We start from the raw sequence: 25197 nt of genomic DNA, 5'->3' as shown, positions 1-25197 counted from the left end.
AGACAACAAATAGTTTGATCTTGTTTTTAATTCAATCAGTCAAACTTTTAATTGGAGATTTAAGTCTTTTAATTGGAGATTTAAGAACATTTATATTTAGGAATACTATTGAGAGGTATTTGCTGATTCCCATAATTTTGTTAGTTATTTTTCTGGTTGATTCAAGTGCTGTTCTTTTCTGTCTCCCTGTTCCTGTTGGGAGTTTTCTGGTTTACTGAGTTGAGCATGTTTGATTTTTTTTTCCCCTTTCTCATTTATTTATCTGTGCACTCCTGAAATTTATTCTTTTCCTGACCTTTTGACTGTCTTTCTTCCTCATCTGTGTAGGATTTCTTTAAGTATCCTCTTCCATGCTGGTTTGTGGTCATAAATTGCTTTAGTTGAAGGTCTTTATTTCTTCACCACTTTTAAAGGTAACTTTGCTGAATATACTAATGCTGGTTGGCATTTATTTACTTTTAGAACTTAAAATGTATCATTCCATGCTATTCTGGCTTTTCCTCCTGAGAGGTCTAATAGAATTCTGATAGGTTTGCCTCTGCAAGCTGATATTTTTCTCATGCAGCTTTCAGTATTCTTTCTTTGTTCTGTAGTGTAAGCATTTCACTATCATGTGACATGAGAGGTTCTTTTCTGGTCATGTCTATTTGGGTTCTGCATGCCTCCTGTATTTGGACACCCACATCTTTCCCTATATTGGAGAGGTTTTCTTCTATAATTTCATTGAATAGATTTTCTATGCCTTCAGCTTACAACTCAGTTTCTTCTACTCCATGGGTTCTGAGGTTTGATTTATTAATCATATACCAGAGTTCTTGAAAGTTGTGGTCATGCTTGTTTCTTTTTTTTTTCTTTATTGCTGTCTGAATGTAATATTTCCTTGACTTTGTCTTCAATCTGATATTCTTTCTTCTGCTTGGTCTATTCTATTGGTATTGCATTCCACTGTCTTTTGCTTTGTTTTGTTTTTAAACATTTTTATTAATAGGTATTAGTTGTACTGAGAGTTTCACTGTGACATTTCCATATATGCTTACAGTGTACCTTGATTAGGTTCATTCCCACAATCATTCTCCCCCATCCCCATCTCCCAATTTAAGATGATTTCAACAAGTTTCAGTATTCTATCTTCAGACAAATATCTGAAGTACACAGATCATATTCATTCTGCTTTACCCTCTCCATTCACCCTCACTCTCCCACTGCTATCCTTTCCCTAACAGGTCATGTTTTACACTCCTATCCTTTGTTATTGGAGTGTATATTCATTGTTCAAGGGATTTTCAACATGGTATTTGTTGAAATTTGTTGAATTTCACCAATGAATATGTTGTACTTTATTTGATTTATTGAGTTTGCATTTTCAACATTTCTGCTTGCTTTTTTTTCCAGAATCTCAGTGTCCTGGCTGAATTCTCATTATGTTGCTGACTTTCTCTTTCAGATCTTGATTTGACTCCCTTACTTCATTCAACTATTTGTTTGAATCCTCTTTAAGGTCATTGATTATTTTTTAAAGTAGACTCTTGAATTCTTTGTCTAGCATTTCAGCCACATCAATATATTTGGATTTGGTTATTGAGGAGTTACAAGCTTTTGAAAGAGTCATATTTCCTTGCTTTTTCGTATTTCTTGTGTTGTAGCTATTGAGGTGTAACGCTTCTGATTTTATTTGGTTAACTTTTTTTTTGGTGGTACTGGAGTTTGAACTCAGGCAGATGCTCTATTTGAGCAATGCCCCAGCCCTTTTTTGTTTTTTTAATTATTTTTCAGGTAGGAGCTCACATTTTCCCCAGGGCTGGCCTCAGACCACAATTCTCCTACCTACAGCCTTCTGCATAGCTGGATGAAAGGCTTATGCTACCAAGACCAGCTTGTTGACTGAGATGTGGTCTCACTAACTTTTTGCCCAGGCTGGCCTTGAACCATCATCCTCCTGATCCCTGCCTCCCAAGTAACTAAGAATACAGGCATCAGCCACCATGCCTGGTTTATTTGATTAATTTCTTAGTGAGCAGTCTTCGCTTGAGGGTTCAATTCCACTACTTCAGAGAGGAGAAAAGAAATCACCATAACAGCAACAAATGCATCCACATTTTTTCTTTTGGGTGATAGTGGGTTTTGAACTCAGGGCCTTGTGCTTGCTAGACAATCACTCTGCTACTTGAGCCACAGCTCCAGCTCTTTTTGCTTTTCAGTTAGGGTCTCAATTTCACCCAGGTCACGCCTCAGTGATCCTCCTACCTATGCCATCTGCACAGCTAGGATGACAGGCATGTACCAGGATGTGCTATGATGCCCAACTTATTTGTTGAGATGGGGTATCTCTAACTTTTTTGAGGGGGTGGAAGGTCTGGGATAGCCTAGAGCTACAATCGTCCCAATCTCCAACTCCCAAGTAGCTGGAATTACAGGCATGAGTCACTATGTCTGGCCCTGCATTTAGGAACTTACTTTCTTTGTAAGTTCTGTGAGTTACTGAGAGATGCTGCTGGCCAAAAAAACTTTACAGACTATGGACGGGGCAAGTTCCTACTCCCCCCACAGGTTCCCAGTTTATTCCCCCAAGTGGAGGAAGCAAATAGAGCACTAAATGGCATTTGTGGTTGCGGCTTTGGCCACAACCCCCAGGTAATCAGGATTGAAATTGCATATTGTTTCCTTCTTGTCTCTGTGCTGCCATTTCTCCAAACTTATCAGCTGTTCTATCACCTTTTTTGTGGTTTCTGATGCTCTTTCTCACTCCTCTGTTACCCTGACTCTTCTTATTCATAGAATCACAGAAAGGAAGCATCAAATCCACCATCTTGCCAATCATCTCATATACATATAATTTAACATTAGACTGGGTCTGTTGCCTATTAAACATTTGATTAAATTGTATGTATATGAGATAGAGTATTCAAAAAAACTAAAGCCTAGGCACCAAACAGTACATGAAAGAGGCACTGTCCAAGAATATTCTAGTGTTTAACATATGACTCTGACAAGGCACAAAAAAATGCAGAAGTTGGAGTAGTTAGGATAATGCATACTTTAGCATAATGTGAAAAGTTTAGCTTCACTCTCCCCAACTAAACCTGTTTTCTAAAATGGTATTGACAGTTTACAACTTTTAAATTCTAAGCTATCATAATAGAAAGCCAAGAAGTGTCAAAATTAAATATATCTACCTAAAAATATAGAGACAGTAAAACAAATCAATGAGCGTTTCTGCTTGGTCGGAATCTTGACTCAGTCTCTGAACTTGACTTTTGTCAAAGCCATTTCAAATATATATGTATATAATATATATTCAGATTATTACTTTCCTTCTTAATGTAATTTATTTTTACTGATATAATTTTAAATACATATTCAAATTTTAACAGTTTTGATTTAACATAATTTACCTTAAGTTTTCAAATAATGTTCCAATTGTTCTGATTATAAAAAGTTATCCTATTGTTAGGTGTGATGGTGCATATCTATAATCCCAGAAGTCAGAAGGGAGAGGCAGGAGGACATCAAGTTCAAGGCTAGCCTGGACTATATAGTGAGACCCTATCTCAAAAAACAAAAATAGTTACCTATCTTGTTTTTAGGTCACTAATGATAGCTTCAGCATGAAATTAAATTCTCTGTTTGGGCATTTAATTTCTTCAATATTTGTAAATAAATGAATTCTTTTCAAAGCTATGTCTACCATACTCTCTTTATTGATGGAATCACTTACTTATGTGCTACAGACAATGCCTTGGATACACTGGCACCATCTGCATTTCTTAAAAAAGTAAGTTAACTTTCCATTCTATTGTAATAAATTTTCAGTTATTGAAATTACGATGTCTCTGTTTTGTAGTTTATTGGTAATAGTGTCACTAAGCAAAAGCAGATCATTTATCTCCTGACTATCTGGAGAACCCTTACAGCCTTCACAAATTTCTGAACCACAGCCCTCATCTGTCTCCTGGTTCCATACTTCCCCTGAATCTAAAGCAAGATCTTCAAACACCATCCATTCTGAGCTATTGGAACCTCTTCTTACATTAATTTTCTTTTTAAGAATAAGGAAGACATTAAGCCCTACTAATATTAATATACTTTTTCAATAGCATACATATTTTAATTTGAAAATAATTATATTCATGGGAAGATAAGTGACCAAAAATGTTTGAGGTCAATATTCTAAAGACAATTCTGTTAGAGTATATAAATAAATTATTAAGTTAAATGTAAAGAAGTATTTTTAAATCAAGATATATTATCTCTAGGGAAAGTTTTAACTGAGAATTTCCAGAATATATAAACTATGGCAAATAAAGTATGTGTTGATGTGGATACAGGAGATTTTATAAATTTTGAAAGGGTAATTAGCCCCAGTATATGTCACCTGTTGTTCCTGTCAGCCTGGATTTGCTCTCCAGCCAGTAGAAGGAGACTTCAGGAAAGGCAGCCTAGAGACAAACTAGAGCCAAACCATTGTGCTGATCATTTCTATATTTGTTTCTCTTTTTTAAAACTAATGATAATTATCTTCAAGTTTGTTTACAAATATATAATTGAGGATAAAGATCTTAATAAAAATATTAATGGAAAACAGTCAGCTAAGCTACTGTGTAACAGCTACTAATAGTTATTCTACAGTCACATTCATGAATCATACATATACTTTATCTTTGCAGTGTACTAACTTTCATTGACACAGCTCAAACCATAATCATATATTAAATCAAGGATTATAAGGCCTACATGTTGTAATTCATATATTAAATCAAGGATTATAAGGCCTACATGTTGTAATTCACTCTTCAGTTTTGCCTGGACAGTTACTAAAGTCCAGAAGCTAAACACTGTTAGCTCTGGACTAACAGTGTTAGTTTTTTTCTCTCTGCCCATTATGACAAAACATTAAAGCAATACCACCTTTCTGAAAACCATGTGACACAAGTTTGCTAATCAGGTCATTTTTAACAATGCTTCTAAGAAATATAACATCAAGTATTAATAGTCATCAGAATTCTTTTTTGAGATTTCGAAATGTCCTAGAGGGTTTGATAGAAAGTCGTGGCATTGTTAGCATTGTTTGGTTACCGGTGAATGGATTTTGAAGGTAAGGGCAAGAGGGGAAATGATAGTGTTATTTCAAAACTATCCTGGGCCCCCAACTGTCCTTATCTGCCACAGTTAAATAGCTGCTTGCTCCCTCAAATTCTCCACATAGCAAAGAACTCAGGTAACACCTACAGTTGTACTGTATGCCTGCAGCAGCAGTGGATAAGCCTGGGGCAAACAAAGCTTCCATAAATGCTGTATCTTAAAAGAGAAAGGATGCCCCGCCACCAAAAAGTCAAAAATGTTGAAGTTTTTTTTTTTTTTCAAGCTTCTGCCAGGCTTTGCTTCAAATGACAATTTGCTCTTTAATTCTCAGTTGGAATTATCTATATAGGTTACATATCTCTATTAATTTCCCCAGGTCAGTGAGACTTTTGCAAGAAATCCTTTGCTGTCACAAGAGCATTTTTCTCCTTCAAATGTGATTGCTGCAGATTTTCAACAAGTATTAGGAAAGTATATGGTATGTATGTACCTCAGATCGTACTGTTAAACATTAACAGTATTGTAGCTGACAAATCAGTGATGAGTTAAGAGCTGTAAAGAATGAGAACTATGTCTGAAATATTACCATTTTACATAATGAGAAGGAAGATGTCCATGCTCTATTGATAAAGTTATTATTTAGCTGGATACCAATGGCTCATGCCTGTAATCCTAGCTATTTGGGAGACTGAGAGCAGGAGGATTGTGGTTCAAGGTCAACCTGGGCAAATAATTCACAAGATCCCATCTCCAAAATACGCAGAGCAAAATGGGCTGAAGGTGTGGCTCAAGCAGTAAAACACCTGGTTTGCAAATGCAAAGCACTGAGTTCAAACCCCTGACCCACCAAAAAAAAGGGAGGGGGAGATAAAATTATTATTTACTTGCCACTTTTATATGCAAACATTTAAGAAAAGGGGAATAAATATAAATACATGTATTTTCTGACTTATGCTTTAAAAATAAAAGGGCAAAGGAAGGATAAGTCAAAAAACACTTAGAGGGTGACCTATGTGGAGATGAAAAACAAATTAAGGTTTCAGAAATAGAAACTAGGTGTCTCTGTATAAAACTTGTATTGCAAATATGACTTGTGTATACATACACATATACATAAACATGCACATATGTTTGATAGGTGTATCTGTATGTTAAGTTTGGGAAAATGAAGAAAGTTCTACAGATCAGTGGTAGGGACTGTTACAAACAATGTAAATGTATGAATGCCACGGAACTATACACTTAAAGTTGATAAGTTTTATGTATCTTTAAAAAATTGTATCATTATAAACTTTTAAAATTTAAAGTAATCACTAAAACTCTAAAGCAAAATAGAAACAGAAAGAACCTAACAATGTATCACATTAAAAGCTTAAAAAACAGCAAAAATTTACTTCAAGTGAACCTAAAACACTGTAATTTGGTTATATATATTCCTAGTGAGATTATACCTAAATGAAAAAAGAACTAAAAATAAATTTTGAAGTGTTTATTTTCAAGTCACTATGTTAGTAATAATATTGGTATCGTTATTCTGAAATTGGTTTATATAGAAATAGATGTATTACTTTGAGTAATTAAGAATCAAGAGTCTCAGCAAGAGTTACAAATGTAAAATCAAAGAAGTCAAGTAAAACCTTCTAATCCCAAATTTCAAAAAAAAAGTTTTAATTCCTTGCCTATTCACTGAAAAAGCCTAAAAACAATGACCAGCCCAACAGTCGTGAGCCACCTAAGCATGTATGTAATAGTCTAAATGGAATTTTTCACTAAATAGAATCAGACCTGATTCCAGACTGGAACAGAAAACATAAGCCAAAAACATTCTGTCATTCTTAAAACAAGGAAGCTATCAAAGTCTGCTGTATTCAGGTCAAAAAACAAGCCAACTTGAAGAGGTGGCCACTGACCAATGATAAAATCATTCGTGTATCAAAAACAATACTAAATGCAGTGGATTGTAACATATCAAATATTTTAAAGTCATTGAGTTCCTAGATACTGCCAAAGGGCATGGCAGGATAGGGACTCCCTCTTCAGTCAACTTTGGAAGACAACATAGATCCAACACATTACTCAGAAAACATAAATAGGGCTGGCAGAGTGGCTCAAGCTGTAGAACACCTGCCTAGCAAGCATGAGGCCCTGAGTTCAAACCCCAGTAATGCAAAAATAAAAAAATAAAAATAAACCACACACATATACAAAAAACATAAATAATAAAAGGAAATAGTATACAACACACATCTGAAATATTCTTACCCCAACATCAAACCTGAACATCAGCAAGTGGCTAGCTCTAACTCCAGTTAACCTGAAACAGAGAGATTGGGATCTATAATTAAATGATGACTGCAGTGACATAATTACTAAAAGCCAAAATATGAGGAAGTCTGTGACCAAAATAATGCAAGGGGTATAAAGAAGAATCCATAGATTAAAAGGGACTTAAAAGATGTATCAAGCTGGGGCATACTGCTGAAACTAGGAGATGGGTGCCTAGGAATTCATTTAACTTTTCTCTACTTTTGTCTGCCTGAACTTTTCAGTGATAAGAATTTCTTTTTTGGTGTGACTGGCATTTGAACTCAGGGTTTTGTGCTTATAAAGCAAGTGAGCAAGTGCTCTACTGCTGGAGCCTCACCTCCAGTCCATTTTGCTCTGGTTATTTTGGAGATGGGGGAGTCTCACGAACTATCTGCCCAGGCTGGGCTTAAACAGTCATCCTCCCAATCCCAGCCTCCCAAGTAGCTAAAATTACAGGTATGAGCCCACAGCGACCAGTCAACAAAAATATTTTAAGAATACCTCTACTAGTTGCCTATTATATGTAACAAATTATCACAAATTTAGCAAATTAAAGAAACACCCATGTATTATCTCACAGTTCCTGTGGATGAGGAATCCAAGAATGTGGCTTAACTGTGTTTTCTGCTGAGGGCCTCACAAAGCTCCAGCCAATGTGTCAGCTAGGTTGTCTTCTCATCTGGAAGCCCTGGTGAAGAATCTGCTTCCAAGCTTGTTCAAGTTGTCAAAATCTATGCCTATTTGAGGATGTAACTTTTAGCTGCTATTGGCCAAAGGTAACTGTCAGGGATTTGCTTGCCATGGGGCTGCTTGCTTCTTCAAGGCCAGAAGAGGACTCTAGCTCATTCCACTCCTCTGAGTTTCATATAATATAACACAACAAGAATGACATTCCATCTCCTTTGCTTCTATGGGTAGAAGCAAGTTACACTCAAGTAGGGTGTTTTGAAAGGAGAGCTAAAATGGCAGCCCTAAAACAGATATCACCAGAATTTTAGGTGGAAAGTTGCTTCTAAGAAGACTGAAAGTGGTGAGCCCAACCCAGAAACAGCTGGCCTGGAGAGACAGCCCAAGGACTGCTGTCCCAGGGAGATAAAGAATCACAGCCCCTGACAAGAAGAATAAAAAGAACCTCCCAACACCCCCAGGCAGGGGGCACCCAGTTTCTGGACCCTGCTGCTTGTTTCTCTTCTTGGCAAATAAATCCTACCTACTTTCACCTTGCTGGAGTTTTCTGTCATTAATTTGTTAATGCCTTAAAAAACAAAAACCTGCATTGGCTGAGCACAACACACTCGTGCATCAGTTATATAAGAATTGACTCATTGAGGGTCATCATGGGATATTCCCACCACATTGCCTTAGTTAAAAAAATAACTAAGAAAAATGCTTTCATATCTAATTACACATTTTATTATGAGGAATTTTGCATGTTCAACAGAACTAAAATACATTATTAGCATAACTCCTTGAAAACTAGTTGCCATGTGAAAATATGCATATTTAAGCAATTAACACATCTAAATCAAAGAAATTTTTGATCCAGTAAATTTTAAATCCTTAGGAAATTTTATCAATTATTAAATTTCTAATTAACAAAATGCACATAACTCCCAAAAAATAGAATTCAAATTTTTAATATGTGTGTATAAATGTACAAAATGTCATATTGAATAAAACATTAAAAAGTTAGGTGATTCTCTTAGATTAAAAATAAGTTATTATTCAGGCTGGTAGAGTGGCTCAAGCAGTACAGTGCCTACCTAGCAAACATGAGGCCCTGAGTTCAAACCCAAGTACCACAGAAAAAAGATTATTAAAAAGGAACAAAAATTCAAATACTAAGTATTCATTTTGAGTTGATTACATCTGCACAGACACTATTTCACATTTATAGTTATAGCATTAGGACCTCAATAAATCTTTTGACAGGAAAAATTCAAACTGATTCTAAAATGTATATGACAGGCAAAAAAAAAAAAATCCAGAACAGTCTAAAGGAAAAAAAACAAAGTTGCAAGGCTGACACTGTGACTTGAGTTGAATTTTCTACATCTTTTCTACATCTAAGTAGTGAGCTCCTCACAGAACATCAATCATAATTTGTATGGTCCAGTAACCAGCAAGATAAGAGTTGTGTTTAAGGTGGGTTAGATCATTTTCCTAAAGCAGGGAGTTTTAATATCATTTACAAGCTAAAGTAATGCTTATTAATAATGTTAGATAATACATTAAGGAAATAGGAATGTCTTTACAATTTCAATCAAAACCCCAGCGAGAGCACTTTTAACAATTTAGTATATAACTTTCCTAAGTTATTTGTGTGTGAGTGTCTGTATTTGTAATGTGTACATGACAAGTTTATACTTATTTCTTAAAGAAAACTGGGATTATTCATACAATGGTAAAGGTTTAAACTCGGGTACTTCTTGAGTCTGAATCTTGTGTGTGTATGTGTGTGTTGTGTGTGTGTGTGTGTGTGTGTGCATGTGCTGGATGTCATGCATGCTATTATAATTTCATCTGGTCAGTATTTTGATTTTTGTCTTTTTAAACAAGTATCTCTAATTTAGCCATCCTGTCCAAGCTGAAACAAGAATGATGCTCCTTCTTGCCACTGCTTTTTAGCATCATACTAGAAGTCCTAGCTAGTGCAATAAGACAAGAAAAGGAGGAGGAAGTGTTCAGATTGAAGAAGAAATAAAATGTTTGAAGATGACATGATTCTCTGTGCAGGAAATTCAAAACAATTGGCCAAATATTCCTGGAACTAATAAGCAATTATAGTAACAATACAAGAATACAAAAGTCAATTGGTTTCTATGTACCAGCAACAAACAAGTGTAGTTTAAAAGTAGAAACAATATCATTTATGTTAGCAACTCCAAAAGGAAGTACTTTGATATAAATCTAATTAAACAGTTATAAGATCTATATGAGTAAAACTACAAAATACTGGTGAAAGAAATCAAAGAACTAAACTAATGAAGGGGCACATCATATTCTTAGATAGGAATGCTCAATGTTGTCAATAAGTGAGTTCTTCCCAACTTGAACTATGAATTCAATGTAATCCCAATCAAAATCTCAGCAAGATATTTTGTGGATATTGTAAAACTGATTCTAAAATTTAAATGACAGGCAAAAAAAAATCCAGAGCAGTCTAAAGGAGAACAAAGTTGCAAGGTTGACACTGTGTGACTTCAAGACTCACTAAAAAGCTACAGTAATCAAGACAGCATGGTATTGGTGCTAGAATAGACAAATAGACCAATGGAACAAAATAGGAAGCCCAGAAATAGAGCCATACAAATATAGTCAATGGACCTTTGACAAAGGAACAAGGTCAATAAAGAGTCTTTTCAACAAATGGTGCTAGAACAACTGGACATCTACACTCAAAAAATGAGTCTCGACATAGAACTTACAACCTTCATAAAAACTAATTCAAAATGGATCGCGTGATCCATACTGAACTATAAAGTTCATTGAAAATACCATAGAAGAAAATGTATATGACTTTGGGTATGACAATTACTTTTAAGATATAACACCAAAAGCTCAGCTAGTGAAAAAATACTTAATCTGGACCTCACTAAAATGAAAAACTTAAAACATTAAAATATTCTTTGATACATATTCCCAAGAGAAAGAGAAGACAAGTTGGACTGGGAGAAAATGTTTGCAACAGACAAACTGATAAAGTACTGTAATATAAAATATACAATCTGCTTCTGTTTCTCTCTCACCTAGCCCACCTAGCCAGATGGGGCCACCATTGATTTTGGTGATGCTTTCCCTTTACCTTTAATAAATCCTATTACCTCCCTTACTATATCCACATGTCTTGCCTGGATGCTTCCATGCTGGACACAAAGAACTTGGAGATCTTCTGATCAAGGACTACAGGAGTGTACAACATTTTTGGTGAACCCAGCCATGAGACAATCAGAAGGATAGCAGCTTTTATGATCCAAATTGTGAAACAACAGGGGAATCAATTTCTGCAGGTGGGCAAGATCCCCATGAATAACTGTAATCAGGCTGGACAAATATTTAGACAACAGACACCACCTAATGACTAAATGGGTCCCAAGGAATAGTGGTATGGGGAACAATCTCCTTGTTAGGCAGGGTCTGCAGCCCCTTGCCAGCTCCAAAGCAGATACTGAAGACTAAATTTCCTCCCTCAGCGACCCCAAAAGAGAATTTTTTTCAGAATATTGTCCCTCTGGGGGGTTAGTTGAGGCAGGCTAAAAGTAGGAAAAGATGCCTTGGAACTCCTTACACACCATGTAACTTGTTCACAGCACATTTCACACTAAACTCCTTATCTCCGCCCAGTGCTATCCTTTGCTGATGTAAATTGTAAGACAAGAAGCCTTGGGGTGATTCCACCTTCCATTATCTCTGATCAAAAAAAAAAAAAAAAAGAACATTGATCACACCCTATGCTAGCTTAAGTAGATGCACAGAGTAACTGTCAATCACCCTAGCCTGACCCACCAAAACCACCCAAAACTTTCCCCACCCACCAGTTTAAAATGCCTTGAAACAGAGCTCACTCTCTCTCGCTCTCTCTCTCTCTCTCTCTCTCTCTGTCTCTCTCCCTCTCTTCTTCTGGCTTCTCCCTCCCACCTGGTCCACCTAGCCAGACGTAGCCACTGTCGCTTTTTGTGATGCCTTCCCTTTACTTTTAATAAACTCTATTACCTCCCCTACTACTACAAAACAAAACAAACAAACAAACAAACAAATATATATATATACATAGAACTCTTAAATGCAACAATAAGAAAACAAACCAATTAAGAAGTGGGCAAAAGACTTCAAAAGACACCTCACCAAAAAAAGATAAACAGATGTAAAATAAGTCTAAGAAAAGATGTTCAATACCGTATGTCACTGAGGAACTGCAAACTACAACAACTATGATGTACCATTACACAGTTATTAGAATGGCAAATAGTAAATGCTGGAAAGAATGTGAAGCAATAGGAACTCTCATACATTACTGGTGGGAAGGCAAAAATGGTTACAGCCAGTTTGGGACACAGTTTGGCAGTATCATTCCTTGATATTTGACCAAATTAGTTGAAAACATGTCCATGCAAAAATCTGCACATGGATGCTTGTAATGGCTTTATTTATAATTGCCAGAACTTGGAAACAACCAAGATGTCCTTAGCAAATAAATGGGTGGAAAAATAAAGTGTAGCTTGTCCAAACAGTGGAATATTATTCAGTGCTAAAAAGAAATCGGCTATGAAGACATGAAAAAACAAGGAGGAACTGCAAATGCAAATTAGTAGGTGAAAGAAGCTAATCTGAAAATGCTACATGCTGTTACTCAAATTATATAGCATTCTGGAAAACAATCAAACCATAGAGGTAGTAAAAATACTACTGGTTACCAGGACTTGAGGGTAGGGGTAGGAGGTATGAAAAGGCAGAGGACAGAGGATTTTATGGGTGGTAAACATATTCTGTATGATACTATAGCTGTGGATACCTGGCACTGTACATTTTCCCAAGCCTATAAAATATACAACAATAACAATGAACTTGATGTAAACTATGAACTCTAGGTAATAATATGGCAGCATAGGGTCACCAGCTATAACTAATGTACTACTCTGTGCTGGATGTTGATGGTGAGGGAGGCTGTTCATGTGTGGCAACAAGGGAGCATGTTGGGAAATTTGTATACTTTCTATTCAGCTTTACTGTGTACCAAAAACTTCTCTAAGAATCAAGTCTATTTTTAAAAATAAATAAAGTTTAATTTTTAACAAACTATCACTGTTGATTGAATACATTGGCACATACCCTCCTTTTTTTCCAAAAGTAAGATGAGACAATTTGAGGTGCAGTTGATTCTTTATGCAAGTGAGATGTGCCTTTGATGATTGTGTTCCAGTTTGTGCAATACTTTATAATAGATTTGACTTATGAAAAATCTGTGTTGTGTTTCACTTCTCTATAAATGGACTACAATGAAAGTCAAGATGAAAGCATGATTTCAACAATAGAGAGTCAAGTGACTGGTGTAAAAAATATTATGATGCAAAATATTGATACAATTTTAGGAAGAGAAGAAAAATCGAATAACATCCTTGATAAGACAGATGACCCCCAAACAACTGTAAGTGTTCCCATCTGTGTGATGTCCAAACAGTGCTCCAAGTCATTAGATTACTGACCTTGGGACAGATCGCCAAAAGCAAGCACAGAAGCCTGCTGCGAGATAATCTTATGTCACCAATCTATGGTTTGGTAAAAAAAAAAAATCTTAGAATGCAGCAAAAATATTAAAAGAACAATTATAAAACAACCCAGAAATACCCACTAAGCCAGGAGGCTGTTACTTCCATAACAGACCAGTTTCTTGCATTAAGAAACATACAGACTAGTCAACAAGTAAATTTCGAGGGTTTTAGAGAAAAACTTACCAAAAATGGACTTAAAAGTTTCATCAATTGCAATGTGTGGTCCTTATTTGGGTTTTGATTTAAGTAAATAAAAAATGAAAGTTTATAATTTTGTGAGACAGACTTTTGAACCCTGATCGGATATCAGATGACTTTGGGAGGTTATTATTATTATGTTTTAGGTATGATCATGGTATTGTATTTATAGTTTTAAAAGAATTACTTATTAGAGATTTATACTAATTTTAAATTTATACTAATTTTTAATTTATACTAATATTAAACAAATATTATGTTTAATTACATAATATTTGGCATTTGCTTCAGAATAACTGAGAAGCAAAAGAAAAGCAGAATGAGCTATAAATGAAACAAAATTGATCATAAATTGATCATTGCTAAAACTGTATGTTAAGTATATAGGGTTCATTATATCATTCTGTCAACTTTTGTATGTCCTTGACATTCTCTATTAGAAAATAGTTTGAAAATGAGTTCGGATAGTTCCCTTACAGCATTTTCAATTTTATTTTTACACAGCTTTTCTAGAAACAGAGCTACCATGTGTGTGTGAAGTGTGTACACATACCAGGTTCTGCTGATTCTACTTCCTAAAACATTTTTCCCTTAGCTCTATTTTTCACTACACAGTATTTTTATTAAAGCACCACTTACATATAATAATATTCACCCATTTTAAGTGTAGCCTTTGATGAATTTAGTAATTATATAGAATATACTACCACTGTCAAGATATGGAATAATTTCTTCATCTTAAAATCTTACTCATGCTTTTTAAAATTAACTCTTCCCCACCCCTGCCCTTGCCAACCACTGATCTATTATTTTCCGTCACTATAATTTTGCCTCTTCTAGAATTTCATATAAATAGTCATCCAGTACATAGTCTTTCATATTTAACTTCTTTCATTTAGCATAATGTTTTGGATATTCATGCATACTATTGTGTGTGCTAATATTTCATCCCTTCTTACTGTTGAATAGTATTCCAAAGACTGGCTAAGTCTTTTTAAAATTCTGCCCTACCCACGTGTGCTACTCTCCATCTCACTGCAAGTTCTCTATCTCTTGTCTGACACTAGTAACTCAAATTTAATTGTTCTTCTTATCTTTAGTTCTTCATGTCAGTCATCCTCCCAACAGTACCAGAGTGATCTCATAAACCCAAGCATGATAGTTACCTATAACTACCTTAAAACCCTTCAGTGATTCTCCTTTGTCCACACAGGCTAGAGTGCAAGCTCCCTAACATAGTGAACTTTCTTTTGGCCATATTGCCAATAATATCAGAAATCACAATCTTGCTGTTTATACATCTCAAAAAATGTCAAGTTATTTTCTCCAAACTATTTATCACATTATTTCACACCTTTACAGATACTATTTGCTTTGTTTTTCCTTGCCCTGGAAAACTTCTATGCATCCATCAAAACTCAGCTCAGAGGTCACCTCCTCAATAAGCATACTATTACTGTCTCCTCTCTCTGTACCTTGTATTTATTGATTCAGTCAACAAATATTTTTTTTAGGTTTTACCAGCTTCCAGGCACTATTCTAGGCACTAAGAATATGATAATAAGTAAGGTATCTACAGCCCCAGCAAATTTATTTGAACAAAGGAATCCTCCACATTACTTTTATAGCAAGAAAAATATAAAGTCAAGAGAAAACAGGCAGCAAGACTGAAGTGATAGAGCACCTGCCTAACAAGCTCAAGGCCATGAGTTCAAACCCCAGTACTGCCGGGGGTAGGGGAGGCGGTTAATATGATCAAAGTATTTTATGTACGTGCATGAAAATGTCACAATAGAACCCATTATTTTGTACAATAAATATATACTGATTTTAAAAAAGAACAACATAAAATCACATTAGTTTATACAGTATACAAGTTAATAAGGTAAATCTTTATATAGAATTGCAACAGTGCTTTGAGACTTATAATCCCAGAGTGCTGACAGTGCTGTCCACACCACTTAGACTCATTCTGTGCTCATTAATAAGTGCTTTTGTTCTCACTTCGGCAGCACATACACTAAAATCGGAGTGATACAGAGAAGATTAGCATGGCCCCTGCACAAGGAGGACATGCAAATTCATGGAGCATTCCATATTTAAAAATAAAACAAATAAAAATAAAAAATAAACATTCTTTGGTATTATACTGGTCATCTTCAGTAATAACAATAAAATAAGATAGTTGCCACAATTTGAGCAATGCAGGAAAACAGTTTTTTATAAACCTAATGCATTATTAAGCATGTGTTCAGGGGCATAATAGATGGAAAAGTACAGTGCAGGACAAAGTGTTCTTACAAAGCATTTTGAAATCACAGTCATAGAATTCCACAGTCAACATTATCTTATCCCGTTGTTAGAAGCCCTGTGTGGTATTTAAATACTTTGTGTCTCTGAGGCAATAATTAGGGAATATTGAGAGCATTAAACTATTTTATGATGAAAGATATATTTCAAGCATATGAAAAAGTTGGGTTTTTTTTTTATGGTACTGGGGTTTGAACTCAGGACCTCATACTTGCCAGGCAGGTGCTCTACCACTTCAGCCACTCTGCTAGCCTGAGAAGTTTTGAGATTAATATATTGACTACTCTTATAATCATTACCTTGCCTTATCAAGCCTCAGGATTTTTTCTTATTGAACTTGGTTTTTATGTTTTGTTAAAAAAAAACCAATATGAAATATAATATTAAATCACCTGTGCACCCTTCCCAAGCCCATTTTACTCCCTCACCAGAAAAACAACTGTTAAGAATTTAATATGAATATTTCTATTCATGTTTTTATTTCTCTGCTATATATGTATGTATTTATAAACAATATATAGTACTGGTTTGCATTTTTAAATTTATATTTATGACAGTATAAAGTACTTCTCCCACTGCAACTGGTTTTCAGTTCAACATTATGATTTTGAAATGTATTCATTTTGATACATTTAGCTCTCATGTATGAATTTAACTTCTTAGAGTATATCATTATTTTGAAAAACAAAATGTACTTATCACTTCTTATTTTAATAAACTAATATTAATATTGATTCCAATTTTTTTATTGTTAATCATACTGCATTTAATGCCCTGGTACATGTATCTTTGTGTCCTTGAAAAAATACTTGCAGGACAGTGGTCTAAAATTTTTTTTCATTATGTACCCTTCATAAACTATCCTTGAAAGTACATTTAAATATATGCATAAATTATATATGCTCTTCTGTAATAATGTTATAAAACATACAGGAAATAGGAATTAAAAGAATAGGACAAAGATGATTTAAATGATAATTTTTCTTAAGAAAACAATTTGTGCAGGGCAAGGTGGTGCATGACTGTAACCCCAGCTGTTCATGAAGCAGAGATTGGGAGGATTGTGGCTCAAAGGTGGTCCCAGGCAAAGATGAGACCTTATCCAAAAAGTAACTCAAGCAAAAAAGGTCTGGAGGTATTACTCAAATGTTAGACCCTATAAAGCTTGAGACCCTAAATTCAAACCCCAGTACCATCAAAACAAAAAAGGAGGAAAGGAAGGGAAGGGGAGGGGAGGGAAATGAAGGGGGGGCGGAGAGGGGAGGGAGGAAGGAAGGAAGGAAAAGGGCAGGGAAAGATGATGGATGAGAAGCATCCACCGTTTTTTGACTCCATTAGTAAGAAGAGTCAGGTAACACAAGAGAGATTTTTATTCTGAAAAGAGAAAGGAAGGGAATCACAAAAGAGGTAGAAGGAAGGCAGAAAAGCACAGAAGAAACTGAGGTAACAGAAAAGCAGCAAACAGTTCCAAGCCTATCCCTAGCATCCCAGGAGTGGGAGAGGCAGCTGAAGACACCATCACAAAGTAAAACAGCCCTGATGACAGACATCCAATTCTAGCTGCAAGATAAGCCCACACTACCTGCTAACCTTAAAGCTAGTGCAAAGATTTGTGAGACAATAACTGGTCAGTGTGGAAGGCTACCCTCAGTGAAGAAAGAAACTGGTCAGTGTGGAAGTCTACACTCAAGACATTCTGTTGTTCTCCTTATCTCAGAGGGTAATAGCAAGGTACCATCTTGGGAGAGGGCCTATTGTTTTGAGACTGAAACTCTGAAGCATGAAAACAAGGAACACTCCCAGGACAGGGAGTCTTGGGACACCCTGCCAGAGAGTCTGGGTGAGAGAGAGCCATGAGAAGTGATTGAGGAGAGGGAGAGAGTCTGAGTTCAAGTTGCAGATAACTGAGGTGGCAGTGAAGGGCACCTTGGTAGTTGGAGGCTTCACTGTTCATGACCAGGAGTGAGTCCCAGCACCAGAGGCTGGAATGAAAACAAAGCACTGAATCGAGCCTGTAGCTACCTTAGTATTTAGGCCTCCTGGCTGCATGTGTTGACTGCTGATGAGTCAGACACTAGTGTCCCTCCAAATCACATGAATCCCACAGACTCTTCTCCTTCCCCCAGGGAGATAGACTGTTGGGTAGAGCCTGAAAGCACTAAGCCTGCCCTGGAAACTTCATTCTGGTGTGTGTTTGCTGACACAGTCAGGACTGATGGTCCAAGTGCAGACCTGCTGAATTATAAAACTTCCACAGCCCCCTCCTCTGCATAGGGAAGTAAACTGCTGGATGAGATCTGTAAGTATTAAGACCAGCAGGATGAGTGACTAGATCCCTCAATTCTTCCCCAGCTAGTACAAAACTCATTGCCCTGTTTGCTCCCCTCATTCTCTGACACATTTGGAGGTCACTCTGAGGCTTAGACACTTACTGCCCCTGAGGACAGAAATCAGAGAAGCATATGAACCAAGTGAGAATCTCAGAAGCTCACAGGCTGTAAAGCTCACTGCACCAAACAGAAGCACCCAGTGCACAAAGGGAAGCCTCTATAGTGAAAGCAGCCTGGAAGCAAACAACCAACCCTTCTACAAGAGATTCCAGCTAGTTTACCTTGATGTGAGCAGTGCTGGGGATCAGGCCCAGTGCCCTGAACATGAGACAAATGTTTAACTACTGAGCCATACCCCCAGGGTATGAGAAAAAGTACCTCAAACCAGCCACTACGCTGTCCTGCTTGATCACTGAGAGTATTTCAACTGAACGACTACAGGTGATTAAAATATCCAACAAATGACTTGGCCTCAGATGCATAAATCCAATGTAAAGTCAGAAGTAATATGGAAAAACAAGGCAATATATCTCTTCCAAAAGTCAACAATTCCATAACAGAGGATTGGAATAGTGAAGAGGATGAAATTTCAAACAATGGACTCAAAAAACAATGATAAGAATGATTAATGAAATTAAAGAGGACATGTATGAGCGCCTGAATGAATTCAATGAGGATACAAATAAACAGCTGAATTAACTCAACGAGAATTCAAATAAAAAGCTGAATGAACTCAATGAAAATTCAAATAAAAAGCTGAATGAAATAAGGATACGAAAGAGGAATTCAACAAAGAAAAATACTAAGAAAATACAAATGAAACATGCAAGATCTCAGGTACACCATCAAAAAGACCAAACCTACATATTATGGATATACAAGAAGGAGAAGGGATGCAAAATAAAAGTATAGAAAACATAGACAACAAATAATAGCAGAAAATTTCCCTAATCTTGAGAAAGAGAGGTTCATCCAGGTACAGGAGGCCTTCAGAACACCAAACATGTAAGGTCAGAAAAGAAATATCCCTAGACATAGTATAGTTAAAACTCTAAATATATACAACAAAGAAAGACTATTAAAAGCTTCAAGAGAGAAATGACAAGTCACATATATAGGCAAACCCATCAGAATAATGATTCAACACACATAAATCAATATATATAACATAGCACATAAACAAAATAAAGGACAAAAATTACGTGATAATCTCAATAGATTAACAAAAAGCCTATGTAAAAATTCGACATCTGCCAGGCTCCAGTGGCTCACACCTGTGATCCTATCTGCTCAGGAGGCAGAAATCAGGAGGATTGAGGTTCGAAACCAGCCCAGGCAGATAGCTCACGAAACCCTATCTTGAGAAAACCCATCACAGAAAAAGGGCTCATGGAGTGACTCAGGGTGTAGACCCTGAGTTCAAACCCCAGTACTGCAAAAAAAAAAAAAAATCAACATCCTTTTATAATAAAAAAAATCCCTGAATAAACTACAAATAGAAGGATCATACCTCAACAACATAAAGGTTGTATGTGATAAACCTATAGCCAACATCATATTATATTGGCAAAAACTGAAATCATTTCTTCTAAGAAACAAAACAAGCGTGTCCACTCTCCCTCTCTTACTCAATATAGTACTTGAATTCCCTAGGAAGAGCAATAGGGAGAGAAAGAAATAAGCAGGATCCAAATTGGAAGGGAAGAAGCAAAATTATTCCTATTTGCAGATGATATGGTCCTATACTTAAAAGACCCTAAATAGTCCACCAAAAAACAACCTTCTAGATCAGATAAACACCTTCAGCAATGTAACAGGATACAAAATTAACATACAAAAATCAGTAGCTTTTTTGTATACCAACAATGAAGAGGCTGAGAAAGAAATCAAAACAGTTCCAATCACAATAGCCTCACACACAAAAAAGAAACTTATCCAAGGAGGTGAAAGACCTCTACAATGAGAACAATGAAACCTTGAAGAAAGAAATTGATGAAGATATCAGAAACTGGAAAGACCCCCATGCTCATGGATTGGCAGAATTAATATCATGAAAATAGATGTACTACTGAAAGCAATCCCCATCAAATTCCCAATGTCATTCTTCACAAAAATATAAAAATCAATTCTTAAATTGGTATGGAAATATAAAAGATCCAGAATAGCAAAAGTAATCCTGAGCAAAAGAAACAATGCTGGAGTTATCACAATACCAGATTTCAAATTATATCTCAGAGTCTTAGTAACAAAAACAGCATGGTACTAGCACAAAAATAGACATGAAAACCAATGGAATAGAATAGAGGACCCAGAAATAAACCGACACAGGTGCCAAAAACATACATAGGAGAAAAGACAGACAGCCTCTTTCACAAATAGCAATTGGAAAACTGGTTATTTGCATACAGAAGACTGAAACTAGACCCCTATCTCTCACACTGTACAAAAATGAATTCAGAATGTATCCAAGATCTTAATGTAAGAAGTGAAACCCTAAAACTACTACAGGGAAAATTCCGGAACATATAGGCATAAGGAATTCGTTTCTGAATAGAACTCAAACTGACCAAGAAATAAGAGCAAGAATAGACAAATAGGATTGCATAAAATTAAAAAGCTACTGCACATCAAAGGAAACAATTACCAGAATCAAGAGATACCCCACAGTTATTCAAAGATGATGAATTTAACAACCAGAATATACCAAGAGCTCTAAAATCTAAATGGCAAAAGAACAAATGAGCAAATGAATTGAACAGATAGTTCACAGAAGAAATACAATAGCTAATAAATACATGAGGAAATGCCCAACAGCCTTAGCCAGGAAGAAAATCTAAAGCAAAACTACACTGAAATTTAATATCACCCAAATAATAATGGCAATAATCAAGAAAACAAACAACAAATGCTGGTGAGGATCTGGGGGAAAGGAACCCTAGTACACTGTTGGTGGGAATGTAACTAGTGCAACCTCTATGGAAATCAGTATGGAGGCTCCTCAAAAACTAAAGGTAGACTTACCTTGTGACCCTGCCATACCACTCTTGGGCATATATCCAAAGGAATGTAAATCAACATTACAAGGGAGACATCTGCACTCCCATGTTTATTGCAGCTGTATTCACAATAGCCAAGTAATGTAATCAGAGGAGCTGCAGCTCCTCTGAATGGATAAAGAAGATGCAGCATATATACATTCATATATATGTATGTGATATAATCAGGGAGTATTAGCCATAAAGAAGAATGAACTTGCAGGAAAATGAGTAGAATTGGAGATTACCATGTTAAGCAAGGTAAGTCAAGCTCAAACAGCTGTTTTTGCTTATACATGGGATCTAGTCCTAAAATGATGGTATCGATAATAACAATAATGGCACTTGAGTATAAAAGGGTGACATCTTTGAGGAGGCAAGGGGGGGAAGGGGAAAATGAGAAGGCACTGATCAAGAGGATAAAAGCATAATGAAGCCCACCAAACACTGAAAATGGGAGAAGGAGATGGGGTTCAAGGAATATAACTGAAGGGGTTGAACTTGTTCAAAGTACATTGTATGCATCTAAAAGCATTTTCACAATGCTTATACTATTAATGTACTTATGCTATTAATGTATAATAATAAAAATAGTTTGAAAAAGAGGGAGAGATAGAAATGGTTAAGGGAATAAAAAATGTATTTAATGATGATGTGATTAAAAGTCACATCTGCTTACATATTACTATTTTTACCTCTAAGCAAGCAGAACGAGCACTCAAATTAGAAGCACATAAGTGTGTATGTCTATGTATATTGTATATGTACATATTTTCCTCGTCTGACTTTATTAGCTAAAACCTCCAATAAAATATTGAGTAGAAACTGTGATAGCTGACATCCTTGTTTTGTTCCTGATTGAAAATAAGTATTTCTAATGCTTCCCAATTGTCAACATTACATTCAGATTTTGATAGATACCATTGACCAATTTCTATTCATTGGCTAAGAAATATTATCATGAAAAGGTGTTGAACATAACATAAAATTACATTTTGAGCTGGGCACTGGTAGCTCATGTCTATAATCCTAGCTTCTTGGAAGGCTGAGATTGGAAGGATTATGGTTCGAGGCCAGTCTAGGCAAATAGTTCACAAAACCCATCTCAAAAATAACCAGATCAAAATGAGATGGAGGTGTGTCTCAAGTGGTAGAGCACCTGCTTTGCAAGCCCCCTGTTTTTGGAGCACCTGCTTTGCAAGCACAAAGCCCTGAGTTCAAACCCCAGTGTCACCAAAAACATAATAATAACATTTTGTAGTATACAGTTTAGTGAAATTTAATACATACCCACCACCTATATCTATTTTCAAAACAGTTTCATCTCCCAAAAAAGGAACTGTCTAACCCCTCAGTGACTCCCTAGCCCCTGGCAACTGTGAATCTGCCTTCTGTCTATGAATTTGCTGATTGTGGATATTTCATATAAACTGAATCAAGTGTGATCTTTTGTATCTGGCTTCTTTCACTTAGCATAGCATTTTTGAATTTCATCTATGTTGTAGCATGTGTAAGTAAAGTACTTTCCATGTCTGGAAAAACATTCTATTATTCCAGTACTCCGTATCCCACAATTTGCTTATCCATTGAATCAACTAATAGACATTTGGGTCGTTTCTACCTTTTGGCTATTGTGAGTAATGAGTGCTGCAATGAAGTTTGTGTGCAAGTTCTTATTTTTTAACTTCATTCAAATTTGAAAACATTGGTTTTCAATTCTTTTTTGTGGGTAAATAGGAGTGAAGTTGCTGAATCATATGATAATTCTGTTTAATTTTGAGGAGTTGACCAACTGTTTTCCATAATGGTTGGAACCATTTTACTTCCCACCAGCAATATAAGAGTGTTCCAGTTCTTTCATATCATTTCCAACATTCATTTCCTTTGATTGTTGTTGTTGTTGTTGTTGTTGTTGTTGTTGTTGTTGTTATAGCTATCTTAAGTGGGTGTGAGATATTTCAGTGTCTTACTGGTTTACATTTCCTTCATGACTGATGGTATAGAGTATCTTCATGTGCTCATAATCTAGTTGTATGTCTTCTTTGGAGAAATGTTTGCTCAAGTATTTTGTCCATTATTAATCACTTTGTTTCTGAGACAGAGCAAACTCCTAATTTACTTTTGTCATTAAAAAAAAAACCTTCTGTACTCCTTTTATTTATTCTTTGGATGGTACTGGGGATTGAACTCAGGGTCTCACACTGGCTAGATAGGGGCTGTACCACCTTGAGCTATGCCACAGTCCTTTATGCTTTTTTAGTTTGTTTTTCAGATAGGGTCTCCCTACTTTTTTGCCCAGGCTAGCCTCAAACAATGATCCTCTTACCTCTGCCTCCCAAGTAGCTGAGATTGTAGGGGTGTACCAATGCACCTTGCCCTTCAATCTTTCCTATTGTGTGGGCCAAAAAAGCCACCTTCTTATCCACCACCCTTTCAATAGTCCACAAAGAATACTGATGAGTGTAGACTTATTTTAAAAGGAGAAATTTAAAGTATCATCAAGAAAAAAAAGTAAGGGCTGGGATGTAGCTCGGTGGTACAGCGCTTGCCTAACATGTGCAAGGCCCTGGGTTCAATCCCAGCACCAAAAAAGAAAAAAAAGACAAAAAAAAAGAAAGAAAAAAAAGTAGCTGATGGAAGAGTGGGAAGCAGTAAGAAAGAGAGGACCTAAGGTCTAGGTGGAGGGAGTTCATCCTAGAGAGATGGAAGATGGTTTCTAAGACAGAAGGGGAACTTGAGGCAAAAGAAGAAGATGGATGGGCCTTGTCCATTCCTTCTAGTTTCTCCTTCCAAACCTGTACACTATTGCCTTGCTAAACGTGGACAGTAACAAGAAGTGGTGGTGGTGTTCTACACCATTGTTTTCCAACCTTTTCTTCTAAGGTGACACACTCAGTAAGCACTTTGTCTTCCAAGTCATCACAGATGATACTTTTAGGGAATATTTTACCTTGCATAGCACAAATCTTTATCTTTCCTTCTCTTTTCTACCTACCATCTGATTGTTTGGGCGATGCTATATATTTTTAGAGTTTTATAATAACAACATCTCATCCTATACCAATTTCATTGGCAGAGTGGCTCAAGTGGTAGAGCATCTGCCTAGTTAGAGAAACACTAGCTCATGTAACAACTATCTCAAGTTTCCAGTGGCTTAACTCAATAGAAGTCTATTTCTTAGTTGTGTAACAGTCTGAGGCAGTTTTCAGTGGGCAGACTCCTCCATGGTAATCTAGGAACCAGGCTCTTTCCACTTGTGACTCTGCCAATGCCTTAAAAGCCCCAGAATCTTCAACTTTCTGGTGGCAGTTGGTTAAACAATGAATGAAACACATAATCTCATTAGCCACGTCAGCTCCAAAGTAACATACATTGCTTCTATTCATCTTCTGCTGGTAAGAATTAGTTTCACAACTTTGCATTGGTGCAAGAGCGAGGGAGGAAGACTGGAGGTGTAGTTCAAGTGGTAAAGCACCTGCTTTGCAAGCACAAAGTACCAGGTTCAAACCCCAGTCCCACAAAAAAAAAAAAAAAAAGAGCTAGAGAGGAGTACAGCATGAGTTGGGGTGAGGGGTCTGAGAAATGTGGCCAGTGGTTCGCGGTCTCTTGCCACCAGCAACCCTAAATGATGGGACTCTGTATCGTAGGAGGGGCACTTCAGTTGGCTAG

The 25197-nt window shown here is 36.3% G+C and overlaps 1 protein-coding gene and 1 non-coding gene across 2 annotated transcripts in view; both read left to right on the top strand.

Moving 5' to 3' along the window:
- The window catches only part of LOC141410755 (uncharacterized), a 43064-nt gene that overhangs the window by 11022 nt on the left and 6845 nt on the right, over positions 1 to 25197 (top strand). The window contains exons 3-5 of the mRNA XM_074041075.1: positions 3676 to 3772; positions 5456 to 5557; positions 13373 to 13531. Of these exons, the coding sequence (XP_073897176.1) occupies positions 3676 to 3772; positions 5456 to 5557; positions 13373 to 13531 (358 nt within the window). The remainder of the gene's footprint in view (positions 1 to 3675; positions 3773 to 5455; positions 5558 to 13372; positions 13532 to 25197) is intronic.
- LOC141411134 (U6 spliceosomal RNA) lies at positions 15850 to 15956 on the top strand. Its single transcript, XR_012435975.1, has one exon. It is a non-coding gene; the product is annotated as a U6 spliceosomal RNA (small nuclear RNA).

The sequence above is a fragment of the Castor canadensis genome, chromosome 9, assembly GCF_047511655.1.
Source record: "Castor canadensis chromosome 9, mCasCan1.hap1v2, whole genome shotgun sequence".
Taxonomy (NCBI): domain Eukaryota; kingdom Metazoa; phylum Chordata; class Mammalia; order Rodentia; family Castoridae; genus Castor; species Castor canadensis.
Note: the sequence above shows the minus strand (reverse complement) of the source record. Positions and strands in the feature narration are given on the sequence as shown.